This window comes from Anopheles bellator, chromosome 2, assembly GCF_943735745.2.
Source record: "Anopheles bellator chromosome 2, idAnoBellAS_SP24_06.2, whole genome shotgun sequence".
Lineage (NCBI taxonomy): Eukaryota > Metazoa > Arthropoda > Insecta > Diptera > Culicidae > Anopheles > Anopheles bellator.
In genome coordinates this window covers 50,208,353-50,224,220 of record NC_071286.1, presented here as the reverse complement: position 1 = coordinate 50,224,220, position 15,868 = coordinate 50,208,353, and the positions used below count along the sequence as shown (strand labels likewise).

General features: G+C 45.7%; 2 protein-coding genes across 2 annotated transcripts in view; both read right to left on the bottom strand.

Moving 5' to 3' along the window:
* LOC131207666 (protein split ends) overlaps nucleotides 1-10,519 on the bottom strand; it is a 59,973-nt gene extending 49,454 nt beyond the window's left edge. The window contains exon 1 of the mRNA XM_058200288.1: nucleotides 10,437-10,519. Within this exon, the coding sequence (XP_058056271.1) occupies nucleotides 10,437-10,519 (83 nt within the window). The remainder of the gene's footprint in view (nucleotides 1-10,436) is intronic.
* A 3,755-nt stretch (nucleotides 10,520-14,274) lies between these two features.
* Nucleotides 14,275-15,804, bottom strand: LOC131210578 (nuclear pore complex protein Nup98-Nup96-like). Its single transcript, XM_058203846.1, has 2 exons — nucleotides 15,599-15,804; nucleotides 14,275-15,517 (listed from the first exon to the last, which is right to left on the bottom strand). Exons 1-2 carry the CDS (start codon nucleotides 15,673-15,675, stop codon nucleotides 14,275-14,277), a joined length of 1,320 nt encoding a protein of 439 aa, XP_058059829.1. The 5' UTR covers nucleotides 15,676-15,804.
* Nucleotides 15,805-15,868: the final 64 nt, after the last annotated feature.

The following is a 15,868-nucleotide window of genomic DNA, read 5'->3' as shown; positions in this document are numbered from 1 at the left end:
TGTGTTCGTGATGGCAAAGACAATTGTTCAATCAATCAATACAATGCGCTAATTATCGATCATGCATGTTCCTTTGCGAAACACAGCAGCGGTAAAAAGCGAAAAACAACTAATATTCACGCATGGATGCAGTTGTAAGTTAGATTCCTAAGTTAGTAAGTTAGATTGGTGGACGTGGCCAGTTTTGTACCGGCCTTGTTTTGGGTAGAACTTCCTTTTCCTTTTTTTTCTTTTAGAAAGAGCAAATCTCTAAAATTTCCAATTTTACCTAGTGTTCGCACTGCCAAGAATCGAACTTACGTTCCCCATAATACCCACTACCACACTACTCTAGTTCCCAGTAACTAATTTGCAAAACAGACAACCAATGAGATTTTTTAAATACCTGGCAGTCATTGTCGAGAGTCTCGCTTGCACATTGCTCGACTGTAACAATGTGAACGTAACCACCTAGAATCGCTGTCTACAACGATCGACACTGATAGAAACAGCGAGAACAATTCTCGTACACGAGCTCGTCGTTATATGCCTTACGTCGTCACGATAACCTTCTTCCACGACCCTTCGGTCTCTAGTTATTCAATTAAAGCCAAACACACACACCCGATCAGATGCGTACTTTCCCAACCTATCAAAAAACCACCGCCACACGCAACACACTCACCAAATAACGAGCAGATCGCGTACATTGTTGATGGAATGTATATAATTGTATTGTGTCTTTCAATTCCGCATTTCTAGCCAGACCCGTCAGGCGGGCACACTACCGTTCCGATAGTCGAATAAAAAACGATCGGGGTGTAGCGGACAGGATGAACAGAACAATAGGAATGAGGCAAACTGAGGGGTACTAATCGTTAAAGATATGCAATTATTATTTCAAGATTCATTGCATTCCACACACCACAAATCCCACACGCCATAAAAATTTTAAATTTAAAAGTACTGATACAGTAAACTACAATACTTCTACAAGTTACATTCAATGCTTTTACGGTCACAAAACTCACTCATAACTTTTGCATAAGGCTAAATTTTATACAGTTCATCACAATTTAAACGTAACAAACACATTCTCAAAAGCGGTCCATCGATCGAGTCATTTATTTTTATTTTGAAAAGGTTTTAATGCACTAAGCATTCTAAAGTGTTAAAAATATGGTTTGTCACAAATACACAAGAGAGCGAAATATCGCACTGAACAATATAACTCGCTGTTTGGAACATTTGCACTCACTAGCACCAGTAAGCCACGGGAGGGAATAGGACTAGGCGGCGACAGCACCTGGAGTGATGATCTTCTGTTTGGAAATTGTACGTTACAATAATCCTGCGATTCTTTTAAGAATTTGAATTGTATTCCCCACATACCGTATTACCAATGCTGTTTTCTAACACGGGACCATGATTAAACAGTCTCAAAATGAGGAAAAATAAATTAACGCGCAGGTTCAGGCGTTGGAGTTGTCTATTTCACAGTAACAACTTCACGAGCAGAATAATTCGGACTTAAAGTTTTAAATGAAAAACTGAAAGCGCTTTTTATTGTGGAATGTTTAACGATTCTTTTCACACGGCTGCACCGTGAACCCACCGCGAAAATACCTTCGCTATGTTATTCGTACCAAATTTGGCCCCATACGACTACCAACTTCTTTAGTCAATATCATTGGACTAGCCTAAGCTTCCAAGAATTATAAGAAGCAGAAAAGTATCCAGTTCTGATGAATCAGGCTGAACGACGAGTACAAAGCCAGTGGGAGGCAGAGGTTGTCAACGAAACTTGATTTAACCTGCCATCTGCCCATTTTTTAACGTGAGCCCTCGAAAGCCCAACGCACGCGCACGTGTGAGTGGTCTTTGTGTAGGAAGTTCAACAAAAGTCAGGTATTTCGCAAAGATCCATAAAATATTAGCAAATATCGGCTTGCAATTACTAGAGAAAAGAATTTATGACGACAGTCAAACCGAGTTTATAACATACACATCCATACAAATATCAACACACGTGCATCTCGTCTCCAATACAGTTGCAATAAATCACATAAACTCATAGCGGGACAGAGCATACTATGAAAATGAATTGATTTTCTCTATGAGTAATCTTTTAATGGAGACACGAAAAACCACACGAATTATTTTAAACTGGGAATCAACAAACAATTACATTACAGATCGTATTATAACGCACGCTAAATCCGACCATCTGGCATAATGGTCCCACAAAATGATATGAAATAAATCTTCAACCTGTCTCTAAAAAACGTTCACACAACCTGCAGCTACTCTAGTGTAGGTGGCAAGTGGCGCCATACAGACAGTTTGCGGCAAAAGCAGAAGTAGTTGTAACGACACAGCCCACAACACAGTATTGCGGCGGCTTGTAGGAGCTCCCGCTAAGGGACCAGAGAGACCAGTTTTTAAAACTTGTTCGCACAGCTTGACCTAATACTGGAACCGGTGGCTCAGTAAACGCCAGACTGATTCTGGTTTGCGAGAGTTGTTGAGTCACTCATCTTAGCTTGAATCTAAAGTTGGGCTTTTGGCAAACCACCAGATGGCTTTGATTAATAACACGTTAAAGTGTACCATGCTTAACACATCCTGCAGTAAAATTTGTAACGGCTATATGATAATGGATCGATACGTCTAATAGATTTTCTGTTCGCTCCTTGTAAAATTCCAGTTACTATTCAAAGAGCTCTTCTGTTCACCCAGCTGGCAAGTAGCGCCCGGAATCACGGTTTTCCTTCTCGAATATACTGTATCTCCAGTTCGTCTCAGGCAGGCCGGATGTCGGTTGCACTGATGCGTATCACCCCTGCATAACTCCGCATGCAGTCAGTCTCCGACGAACAGGCGTCACCTTCCTATGGGCACTCTGTCCTTGATTTTGCCGTAGCAAGGCAAGAATAGCGTAAGCCAACGCGGTGTACGTTCCAATGTCGCGCCGTAACAACACAACCGGATAAACGCAACGCGACCCCAACAAATGTTCATCGCCATAGTCTGTTTTAATTAGCCATTGCTGATAACTTAAAATACGAACCATAGTGCCATTTCGTCGTCATCGTCGTCGTCAGCTTTGAACTAGTGATATCAGTAGTCGTGAGTGAATACGAACTCCTTCAGAGCTCCAGCGAGACGCAATTGTAGGGTAGGACCATATGTCCACAAGAAAGAAACCTTACAGTGCCAACATAGGGGACGTACGTTCGCCACTTTACATCGCACGTCTAACAGAATCCCGAATCCCCTACATTCGCATTTTCGCCTTGGTTGAAAAGGGAAAATCTACGAAGTATTTGGTATAAAGTAAAACGGTCAGTCAATCCGAACTTAATAACGAAGACAGGTATGGTTACACAACATTACGCGCTACAAAATAGGAAGAAAAAACTTTTTAGAACGAGTATTGCTGAAATCGTACTAAAACAACGAAAAGACTGTTGAACATGTACCCAACCAACACACATGTCCCTGAACCAAACGATGCCCGTTGTTGCGAAGGCACAATATTCGGTGTGCTGTATGAAATTACGACACAAAGTGTCGAAGAGACGAAACGTTGGTTCTTCCGGTCCAGAATGCCAGCAAAACGAAGAACCACACCAGTCGGTCGGATGATGTGTGTTGTTGTTGGTGGGTCTCACAATCCATCTCGTCATCGTAAAGTGTTACCAGAATCGAGCAGAGTACCTACGTAACGGGCAAAAGCGAAACAGGAAATGTGTTGGTGAAACAGAGATCAATGTATCGCCAGATAATGACGGGAGAATATGAACGATCTCTCTCTCTTTCTCTCTTTCATCGCCGGGAAGAGGATGGCCGAGTCTTGTTCGAAAAGGTGGCGTAGAATAAGTGCGAAGACGACGCAAACAATGAGGTGCTCTCTTCCATCACATCATGGGACCCGACCGTCGACCATTGGAACGGTGAACGTACGCATTCGCCGAGAAACAATCGAAGAAGCTTCGTCGTCGTCACCGTTGGCAGTTACTATTGCTCCCGCGCCGCTTTTGCCGTTTCTACGACGTTACAGCCCCGTGCCAAGTGTTTCACAAAGGCATGAAGTAAACAGCAGAGCCCCGAGCACTCTCCACTCGAGGGTTTTCTGTAGGAAGCCGAAAGAGATGGACCATACGATGAGTAGTCCCCTCAGGCTTACGAGAGAAGTGCTTTCGCATTCTATAGGTCTGCAGGCACTGCCTCATATAGGGTGTGACACACCGCACACACATGCACAGAACGCTGCAACGCCACCCAGAAACGAACGTATCAACACGGGGGATCAACGTATCGGAGAAACAGCAAACGCTCACTTAACGCGCGCGCTGCTCTTTGCTGTTTCACCACTGGGCCCGCTCCCCACTCCCCGTACCCCTCATCAACCCAACGGTCCAGGGGCCGACACCAGCGTGAAAGTGTGCGTGTGTGTGCATCTCACTTCCCTCCAACGTGCTCGCCGGGGTCCAAGCCCGGGCGCAGGGTCCAATTAAAATCAATATACTAACCCTACAGAAAACATTGGTCCACGGTAGGGCCGTGAGATAGTGTGTTTCTCTACGTCGCTCCGGTCGCGCTGCCGCGCCGATCGTACTCTCTCGCTCGCTCTCGCGTGAAAACCGTGGAATAACTTCACCCCGTGCGACCGACCCAGCCGACCGATTCTGTCCATGCCAATGAGCGACGCGTGAGCCGACGATCCATGGATGGCAGCGGAGAAAAAAGCATATGAGAGTGAGCGAGAAGGAGAGCGACGGCGAGACTCTAGCCACACATACTGAAGCCTGTCGAGAGTCACCCCATACACGCATACACCACTGCCTTTAAAGTTTCTTCAGGCTGTCTTCTTTTATTTACTCTTGCCTTTTTCTTTTACTGCTCCCCGCCCCAGACGTCGCGCCTGTTGCCACCCCCCTCCCCCTTGGAGACCAAAAAACCCCTTCATGCCAACGCGTTTTCTTCCGTTTCGAAATGTTTTGACGCTACCACACTCAGAGCGGCACGGCCCGACGACCGACCGTCGTCCTTCGCATCAGCGCAACAACACCAGCAACTCTGCGCCGCACGGTACACGACACTCGCGTGTGGGTTAGAAGAGCGCAGACCGGCAACGTCTGAGAAGCGCAGCACCGCCGACATTACGTCGCTGCCCTGTTGGAGTGGGCTATGACGCACGTAGAGTCGAGCAGCGGCGACGGCGGCGGCGGGCTATTTGCGAGTCGGCCGATCGATCGACCATCCATCGGTTTCGGATCGTTTTTCGCTCCGAGAGCACACATCCGCACGCAGTGTTACGTTTGTGTGCTTTTTGTACCTTCGCCTACACCCGCCACCACCGCTGCCACTGCCAACGTTTCTCGTTTTACCATCATCAGGGGTCTCGTAAAGCAAATATTGGCTTGTCTGACAGCGCGAGAAGAGCAAGAAGACGACGACGACGAAAAGCTACGCCCGGCAACGATGGGAGAGTTTCGTTCGCCGGTTACACGGGAATACTGGCGCGCGCACGTCCCCAATACTTTCGTGTTCGTTTGTATGCGTGTCCCCCGATGTAAAGCACATGACGAAGCATGCATCCGGGAAGGTGTAACAGACACGCACACAATCGCATGGAAAGTGGATCGAAACGAAAAGAAAAAAAATGGAATAACTCGGCAACAACCGGGATTGCTGTGCATTTCTTTCTGGCTCCCTTTTCTCCTGCAGTGTGTCTCTCTCTCACACGTTTTGCAGCAGCACACTCTTTGCGTGATCCCACAATTTACCCTTTTGCGTGCATGTGTTTGTAGCTTCTTCTTTTCATTGCAGGCGCTTATGAAAAAGGCACCACAAACGGAGGGGTTCCCCTCGCACCCTCCACTCTGCTTGGCTTTGCTCTAAGAGACCGAAGAAAAACACTATTTTCAGCCATTGCGTTACGGGCGCTTTTGTTGAAAACTCCGCCGCAACACAACGGGTGGAGATGAAAAAGGTGATCGACGAACGAGTGGCAAGCGTCTCGCTCTCTCGTTCATTGGCATACATTAAAAAAGTAACCCCTGCTGGCTGACTGCAGTCTCCTGCGGCAGACACACGGAACAGAGCGGGACAAACATCCCGTTGCCCCATCTCGCCTTTTCGAACGGTAAACCGATTTTCTTTCTCCGCTCTGGGTACACTCTTGCGGTAGTAGTGGTTGTGTGTGGTGCTCTGCCGATAGCGATGAAACTTGGGCTCTGCTCGTTCGTTGCCACAGGCCATCGAACGACAGTGGCTTTCCGGGCAATGCGATGGTGTGCGTTCGATCAATGTACGCAGCGCAGTTTTGCTTTTTGCCTGCTGGGATATACGTAGAAGCCATCCCCATTGCTGCATTTGTCGTCATTGTACGCTTTTGACGCTTATGGTAAAATAACCCGGTACGGAGAGCGAGTTAGGAGGAGTAACATCACGACCGCCATCGAGCAATACTTGGAGCCCTAGAGATAGTGACAGAAAAGAGGGAACATTTTTGCAGTGAAGCTGCGCGCTGCAATGTTAAAGCATTGTGCATAACAATGAGACCACACTACACCGCACAGTGTAACAAATTGTAATAAAACGTAACAATCGGATTGAATTTTTATATACCTTTTGCTCTGCAAGAAGAGAAATTCACAAATGTTCCAATCGATGATACATGATGATACATGATGAAAGAGCCTTTGCGACCAAGTTTGTGAGACCATCCTAGACCAGAGCTGCGCAAGGGCAAGTAACGAACGCTCTTGGTGATACGGTTTTCGCACATCCTTATAGGATGATTTTTTCGCAAAAAAAACTTATCTGAAGCAACTTTGGTGGTGGCTGAAGTGTAGGGTCATTGCCATTATGTGTCTCTTCCCATTGCTGTTGGATCCACAAAAGCTGACACATTTCAGGCAACACCTTCGAGGACGTCGTTTAGAATGATTAGTTCTAAAATAATGCTGGTGAAATGAACAATTATAGCAAGGACAAGACAAGAACGCAGCAGCAGCAGTCGGCAACATGCGTGCTACATGTGTGACTGGTCTATAACCCATCCACACATAATCGGTAGCTCTATGCTGGGAATGTTCAGGAAATGCGATCCCAATCTAGAACCATTCAACAACCTCCTCAAAAGAAGCAATTGCGCCATCCATTTCCGAACAAAAGGTGGAAACCCCGTTGTCAGAAATTACTAGTAAATAGAGATGTGGAACGAAGAACGTTTATACAGCGATACTAATCCGTTCTTCAGCAACTAAATGACGAGGTAAATCTACAGTAAACTAGATACAGAACCTTTCCAGAGGTTCAATAACAGGTGCATCCCTATCGTGCGCGTGTGACAGAGAGAAACGCCAAATGGAGATATTGAACCGGAGAGGACTGTGTCTACTTCAGTCAGGCAGCACACTTTATACAAATACCACCACGCAGCTTCACGCACACGTCCACACGATGTCACAGGCGGCCAAACATCCCACAGCTTCTTGTTTGGAATCAGCTCCCTCGATGGCCAGCAGAAAGCAACGAAAATAGCTCGCAAAAATGCTCATACCCCGAAGTAGACTGAGAGAGAACGAGATCGAGATGGTCGTCGACCGTCGCCAAGAAAAGCTAAATCTCACATCATCGTGGAGCACGCACGGCAACACCCGATTTCGCAAGAAGGAGCTCGAATTTGGCCTAGTGGAGGAGCAAAACAGCCATATCCCAAAGAGACTTGGCGTTTGTCGCATGGGTTGAGAGTTGGTGAAGTTTTCAGTTTCTCGTTAAACCGAGTGAGCTGCATGTTGCCACTGGAGACCACACAACACGCCCGGAATAACACTCGCAGCGCTAGCCAAACAGTACCCATTTCTTTCGGAGAAGCTATTTTCCTACGCTTTTGGAACCCCCGATTGCCATATGGGTCGGGACCGTCTACAGAAAGACAGACAGAGAGGGAGAGAAACGGAACATCTCATTGCTGTACAATGGAACGAAACGAAGCGCACTTCTGTGTGGTATTTTCTGCAACAGCAAAAGTGCCAGCCTTGCTGACGCATACACACAACCGTGTACTCTGCTGCTATGCCAAGTCGGTTATAGCTACGTCTTATCTCGCCCGTGTTGGCTGCAGGCACAGCATCACACACGCAGATGGTGCGCTCTGCTGTTCCAACTCGTGGAAAAACACTTTTAACCAAAGAAACGCAATGAAAAATAATGAGAATACGGCGGAAAAAATCGTTCATTTCTAGGTCCCGTTCGCTCTTCCTCGCTCTATCTCCTTTGTTGTTTGCGCCAACGAAGTAGACATGTTGTTCCGTCAAACTCTTGCACGCAGTAACGCATTTCTTCTCGCTCTTGCGCTCGAGCCAGCGACTTTGTTGCTAATTCATTCTCGCTCGCACGCATACACACTCGCTCATCTTATAGGCAAGGCGCTGTGAGGTACACGCTCGCTCGCTCGCTGTGTTCAAACAAGAGAATCAACCAACCGAAGCGAGAGCATACTCGACCGACGGAAGAAAGATAGAGAGGAACTGACGGAGAGCGAGAAAGCAGCCGACAAGCGCGAAACTGCGAACAAACGGGCCAAGTGAGATGCTGATACAAATAAAATCTACTAACCCTACGGAAAACATTGGTCCAACGTTATTACGTGTGTACGTTGTTTTTTCATTCAATTATTTATCGATTTTCAAGTTCAAAATTAGTAAAATTATAGAATTTAAATACTTTCATGAGCGTCCCGCTAACGCGTCCAATATTTAGACCACCCGAAATCTCTGAAACTTTTATTTATTACTATATTAGTACAATCCACTTTGTAACGTTATAAAAGTTGACAGTTTTTGACGTGGTGGATACTTCATACCGATCATATGGAAATTAAATTACTCAAAGTAACAGAAGACATCCCATATGCCTACAACAATTGAATAATCACTCTGATCAGGAACTAGTCTATCTCGTCGGGCCAGGAGCCGTCATATTGGAAAACGAAGAAATGTGAAAATTTATTGAAATTTGTTATTAACCACTCTAATCATGCGACATACTCAATACTATTAATACAATAAATCAAACATTGTGCCACTGTCTGAGAGATTTTCTTTGGGGAAAAAGTAATGGTATACTTATTCGTTGTCGTCACTGATTGCGAAAGACCGCACTCTTTTTACACGGGCCCTGGACAAATGATCTGAAAATTCCTGCTCGCAGATGCGCTCCAACAACATGTGTCGAGGAAAATGTGTTTGAAATGTACTGCAAAAAGTGATAACTTTTATTTACTATGACAAGCAATGGGCGACCATTCTGATAACCCATGAATAACGTCCTTTTTATCGGTGTAGTCCAGGGCTGTAGGCTGTTTCTGATGCCGACAAGAAAAAGGCGTTCGTCGCGTGTGGCAACTATACGATTGCAGCATGTGCATTTTTACTCCTGATGAGGTGACATGTGCATGCGTTCTAGCATTTCTACCAGCGTTCATGAAAAATGAGATTGTACTTAACATGCACAAACCCATATAAATAAGTACGCAGCCCCTGTGTATTGGGTGTACAGAAACGAAGGAAAAAGTCTCCGAAAGGTGACGGATTTGCAAGTCCTGAGCGTTTGCGGTGGCGTGTTTAAACAACGACCCTGGTAAGCTTTTTACCAAGAAAACCTTTCCCATAGAACCTTTACTATGGAACCCTGTTGTACCAAACATCTTGGTACACAACGCACAAGAAATGCTGATATCAGTTTTTTATTACAGTTCAGGGTAAAAACATCAGCAGATTTCCAAACCAGCTTGGCAACACCTTATAAAGAAAGATTAAAGATGAGTATGCAGTGTTAAGGACCGGGAACAGGGGATGGGGTTGTTTGCCTGGTTGCATTTAGAATAGAAATTCCTGCTGAATGCCTGTTGTACGTCAAATCGTTCATCGAAAAATTTCTAAGACGACCGGGTTTTTTCCCAAGACCCAAACATTCATAAATCTAAGACAGTATTGTTTCCAGATCGACGCCCGGCATTTATTGTTCAACGCCCAACTTGCCCCAATGAGACGAATGTAGGCTCTTGCTAAAATGCTTTTCTAATGATAATAATGTCAACTACCAACATTCCACAAATCATACATAAGTGTACAGAATGGATTAAAGTACGGAACACATTTTCTGCTGCTAGACAATACGTAAACGACTGGAACCGTCTGCAAATTGATTGCCTCTGCATCAGGGCAAGAATGTGAGTATGCATCGCAGGATTTTTCCCTTGTACCGAACATTGGAAGCCAAAGTACAGCTGTTAAAAAAAACATGCTATTGCTTTGGGCACACTTCAGAAGTTCCCGCAGGTCACCTTGTGGAATACATTGGTAGCATGTTTTTCATTTAACGATGCAGTACTATAATGTAAAAGTATCAACAATATGTTTTAATGAAGTAGCAATATTTACCTTTTAAAATGATCCCGTATTTTGTCCTCCCGTACTGTTTCGGGCAAATTTGCGACCCACAGATGTCGTGTCTCGCGTACCATTTTCCTGCTTCTGGTGCTTCATGGAGGCGGCGAATTTTAAGGCGGAGTTGTGTGATCGTAAACCTTTTCTTCCAAAGCGGCACTCTCTTTCTCTCTCGAAATATGCCCCTTGATTTTTTTTTCTCTTCACCAAAGGATTCCGCTTGGAACCGATCTCATGGCCGGGAGCGGTGTTAAAGATAGGAGAAGTATGGAGTAAGCAGGAAAGCGAGGAGCGCCGCCGAGGTTCTCGAGGTCGGTCGTTGAAATGGTAGATTGTGGCCGAGAAAAGGGGAGAAAGAAGTGTTCTCACAGGAGCGAAAGGAGGTTTTTTTTTCTTCGATTAATCGCTTCGTTACTGCGATCGTTCAAGAACTTGAAAGAGTGTGGAAAGGACTTTCGGGAGGCTGTAATGTATCGTGAGACGTGAGTGTGCTACTGTTTCGATCGCACAACCGGGATTGCTTGTTCACATGTGCATGTGGGTATGTGTGGTGTATGTCCCCGCCAGGCTTTGCTCTTCCCCTTTGCCCGGTGCCTTAGAAAGATGAGCGGGTTTGCATAGATCGATCGTGCGAATCTATCGAATCTGAGGCGACTTTTCTTCTCCACTGCTATCACGAATGCGCTTTGCGCAGCTTTGCTTCTTTTCTTTAGAACACCGTAACTCACGTGAGCTCGCAGCACACGCACGTTCACATACACATAAACTCTCACGCCGTGGGATTTTGTGATGTTCACTCCGTCTTGGCTGCGCGTCGCATTTCCCCTTTCTCTCGTTCTTTATGCTCTTCAGGCTCGGCGATAAAAATACGGGATGCATGGACACACCACACAAGCAGCCACACGCGCGCGCTCATAAACACACCCTCTTAATACGGCTGTGAAATCGTAGAAGGATCGACCATGGCTAGCTTGTTTCGTGGCACGAAATTCTGCGTCGAGATTTTTCCGGAACTGGAGCGTGGTGACGACTAAATCACCTCCACCACTCCAGCGTTGGAGCGGTTTCGTGCTGACGGCCCGGTAATGCTGTCGTTCATTCACAGCATTTGCCGCTGAAGATTACTAGTGCAGGATTCTCGACTCGTGCCTCCTTGGCCTTCCAGCGTAGATGAATCCGCTCAACCACTTCATTTTATCACACAGCCACGTTGCCATCATCTGATCAATTTGACGGCCTTTCTCGGTGGCGTGAGCAGACGGAAGAAGAAAGAACCAGCTTCGCCACACTTTTCTTTCGGTCGTATGAACTACACTGCATTAAACTGGCGACGGACACTTTCTCAGCTCGTCACAACACCAGCGTGCGTATTTGGTGACGAGCAAACTTTTCCCCTGATTTTACTTCTTTGCTTCACATCCCAGAATCAGCCAAATACCATTTGGCCATCATGAATTTGCCAGAATCACACACTTTTCGCCTTTCAGTGCTGACGTTGGATCAGCTGCATTTTAGCACGATAGATTTTTCCACACGCTTTTCCACGCTGTGCACAGGCCTTTTCGACCTGGCATGAACTACACATAGAGCATAACTCACTGCTCACAAGAGACCAAACACACCCGGACACACCCACCCACCTATGCTACTCACCACTCCCGGTGCGGCATTCTCGTAGATCACGCGCGTTCCGCTAGCCGCTAACGAAGCACGCACTTGGCGAATTTCGCTCTAATGACACAGATCGATTAGAATTGCAGAAAATCGAGAAAAACCTTTGAAAAGAAACTAAAATCGACAGCTACAGATTTCGCGCGCTTTTCAACGCCTATGGGTTGCGTCGAGTAAGAACAATAAGAAGACGGCACCACGAGATTAATGGCCGCCTCGGCCTGTCGTGACACGTTTTCTTTCACACATCACACACTCGCACACCAAATCACCCTTCTGCTCCCAATCTCGCCATAAACTACACAATCTTCTGCCGGCTCTAGTCGATTGGCCAACGTCAGCCTGCAACGTTTCTTTGGGTATCGAGGAAGGGAAGTTTAAAGCCTTCCAGAAGCTCCCAACATCATTTTTGGCTACTGATGACGTGGAGAGATGTTGTGGGCTGCACGGAAGGCGTAATACGGGGCGCGTTGGCCACTACAACTTAATTCTCTCTTGACTAGAACACACCGGGTTGTGCTGCGTAGAGAGCTGGTTACTACTGCCGGTTACGTGAATTATTACCTCTAAGGCTTTCGACCCTTTTCCCCGCTTTCCACGGCGAGGCTGCTATGCTGCTGCTTATCACTCCGTGTACACACCTTCGTTTTGTTTAACTAAGACGTTTTGGCTAGTTGCGCTCAGCTGCCTGCCGGTACTTCTTTTTCTTTCAATTTTTAACGCGAAGCCACATACGTGCACACAAACACTTCAACCGTACTCTTTTGGGTCTGCTAGAAAGAAGTATGGATGACATATGTTTAAATCTATACCATAAGATCGAGGGTTGGGTTAACTGAAATGCTTAGCGGAATATCAAAAACGTTTTCGTTTTTATAAAAATACGTCTCTTCACACATAGGATGGATAGTTTTTTCACAAACCGTCTTAGAAATTCGTTACTCTAAGAGATCTATCGAAGGGTACATCACACTGAAGGACGGAAGATATTCGTGGCACGTGTTACTGAGACGAAATGATGTTTTAGCCACTCTGGGGAAGATATATTGTTTCCGACCAGTGTGTTGCTAAAATTTAGAGACTTTACAAACGTGAAGAGTCTGTAAGTGAGAAAAGGAAGAAATAAAGCATTATTGTAATATTACTAATAAGAGCATCATTCGCTAACAGATACAGCATATTTGCTAACATTCGTGCGTGTTAAAGTTTTCTACAATATTTTATCGAGAAATAAATTGTTATTTGTTTGTGAAAAAGAAATCTTACCAATGCTTCTTTAAGGCAGCAGGCCATTTGCAGAGTAGTGGTAACGCTTCCTCTGTACGATACACCATTTCGTCTCGCTCACACCCACGGACAAGCTGTTTACTCTTTCTCTCATTAGGCGAACGCTCGAACGACGGAGTGACGGAGAACGTTACAATATCTTCACAGCAAACAGATGCCTTTTCACACAGCTGTGTCGCCTCAGAAAAAAACCTCCCAGATTTGCACTGAACCGACCCAACTCGGCTACCTCGGGTTCAAGCTTGGCTTGTCCCACACACGCACACACATTCGTCACATTAAACGTACCAAAAGACGTTTTTCTTACTTTTCCAAAACCATCCGAACGCAGCTTACGTTTCGTTTTTCACTGCACTAATATTGCTGTTAGCACTTTTGCTTATTTTACTGTTGTTACTGCTGGAGAAACACAACGTTGGTCATCAACGACGCGCTACAACGTTGATGCTCTCTCATGAGAAAAAATGCGAATACGAAAGAAAATGAGCAACTCTGTATTCCTGACTTTCTTTCCTTACATGTTCTTCTCATTCCTGACTCTGCGTTCTCGGTCTCTGTTTTTCAGCGCTCGCGGTCTCTGTACTTCTCTTTTCTCTCTGTATTTCTCTTTTCTGTCTGTATTTCCCTTTTCTCTTACCAGCGTGTCTCTTAAACGCTTGGGAAACCGTAAGCGTTTTCTGTTTGCCTCAGTGCATCTGTCTGCTAAAGGGTTATTTTCTTATAGAGAAAAAATTACTCTAAAACGCTCTCTTTAAATGTTCGGTCTTTGGACCGAAGCAGGATTACAGTAGAATTCAAAACAACTATCGATTGCAAGTTAGCAATGTAATTTAAAATTTATTTTTCACTCATTAATGTACGTTAGCTTGGACCGTTAATGACACAGTTCTTTGGGTGGTGGAACGGACGGAATTCGGCCCAATTGAAACTGATCCGCATTAAAGGCAGTTACAATTTCTGCTGGAATATCTTCCATTTTACTGTAAATGGTAGCCGATTGTGGTGCTAAGGCGGCCGGTTGCACTGGGATCGGTGATCCAAAGGCATTGGACCCAATCGATGAATTGAACGTCGTTGATGCTGCGGTAGGCGCCGGAAGAAATAAATTCTGAGATGAAACAGTTGGTGCACCGGCCATTGATTGGCTCTGAGGTTGAACAAAAGGCGAGGTCGCAGTGGGTGCTCCAAAGGACACGGAGTTAAATACGCTTCCAGTCTGTTGGGGTTTCGATAAGCTTCCAAAACCGGCCGAGCTCGAATTGCTGCTGAAAAGGTTGCCACCAGTGCCAATTCCAAAAGCGTTGCTGGGCTGTTGTCCAAAGGCGGGAGCTACCTGTGCGGAAGAGTGGCCGAAAATGTTTCCTCCGTTTGCCGCTGCATTCGGCGGAGGCACCGAGCCAAAGATGGAGGAAGCGATTTGCGCTGGTTGCTGCACGCCTCCAAACATTCCGAGACCACTGCCCACGGCCGGCCCACCGAAAACGCCGTTGCTGGAATGTTGCGATGGTTGTGGCATTCCGAAAATGTTTCCTCCACTACCGATCTGTGACTGTTGGGGTTGAGCTGCTGCGCCAAATATGTTCGATTTTGGCGCCGTGGAAGTGACACCAAAAATATTTCCAGTTGATGGCACTGCTTGGCCACTAATAGGTGCGCCAAAAATATTACCGGTACTCGCGGTGGCAACAGTAGGCGATCCACCGAACCCGCTACCGAAGGAACTGCCGCCAGCAGAACCACCGAATATGCTGGATGTTGCCGTAGCATTAGCTCCGAACGAACCAATGGAAACGAACGGATTGGCTGAGGCACCGGCTGGTTTCGTGCTAGGCTCCTGTTGGTTGTACAGCTCGACCAAAGTAGAAAGAATGTCTCGATTCATGGTGGCGAGCCACTGGAGCTTTCCTTTTGCATCGTTTATCATTTGTCCAAGTTGCATCTCGTGGGCGGGAAGATTGTTTTGCATTTTCGCTTCAAGGTACATCAATCGAATCTCCTCAAAGCTTCGATCTTCAACGAAGTTCGGGATCGAACAGCGGTCTTTGAACGGCCCGAAACAAGACAGTGGCCATTGGTTGCCCTTTAGGGTTACATCGACTTCGTTCTTTACTAGAGCACTGGAAAGAAATATTTTACATTATCCCATTACACGAACATATTGTATTTTGTGTATGTTTCAATTGTAAGGTCGTATTTACCATATATCGATGTGTTCGTTATTGCACCTCGACCCAAAACGGCAGTTATTGTTTAAAAAGTACGTACATATAACCATAATTAAGCAGTTTTTAGTAAAAAATAGTCTTTAGACTTAGTACTGTTTTTTTGTTGCTGTACGCTGAGACACTTTTTAGTTCTTCAGCTTTCTGATTTGCCACAAGAAAAGTAGGTCCACTGGTGAAACACGGTAAGAAATATGTTTTTTTCTTAGCTGCTTTGATTGCGATAATTAGAAAGGCGCCAACATG

Bases quoted from the DNA above. Each gene is read 5' to 3' on its own strand.
- LOC131210578 (XM_058203846.1), bottom strand. From the start codon at position 15,675: ATGGTTATATGTACGTACTTTTTAAACAATAACTGCCGTTTTGGGTCG. The intron at 15,518-15,598 runs GTAAATACGACC...ATTTCTTTCCAG, and splicing joins AACGAACACATCGATATATG to TGCTCTAGTAAAGAACGAAG.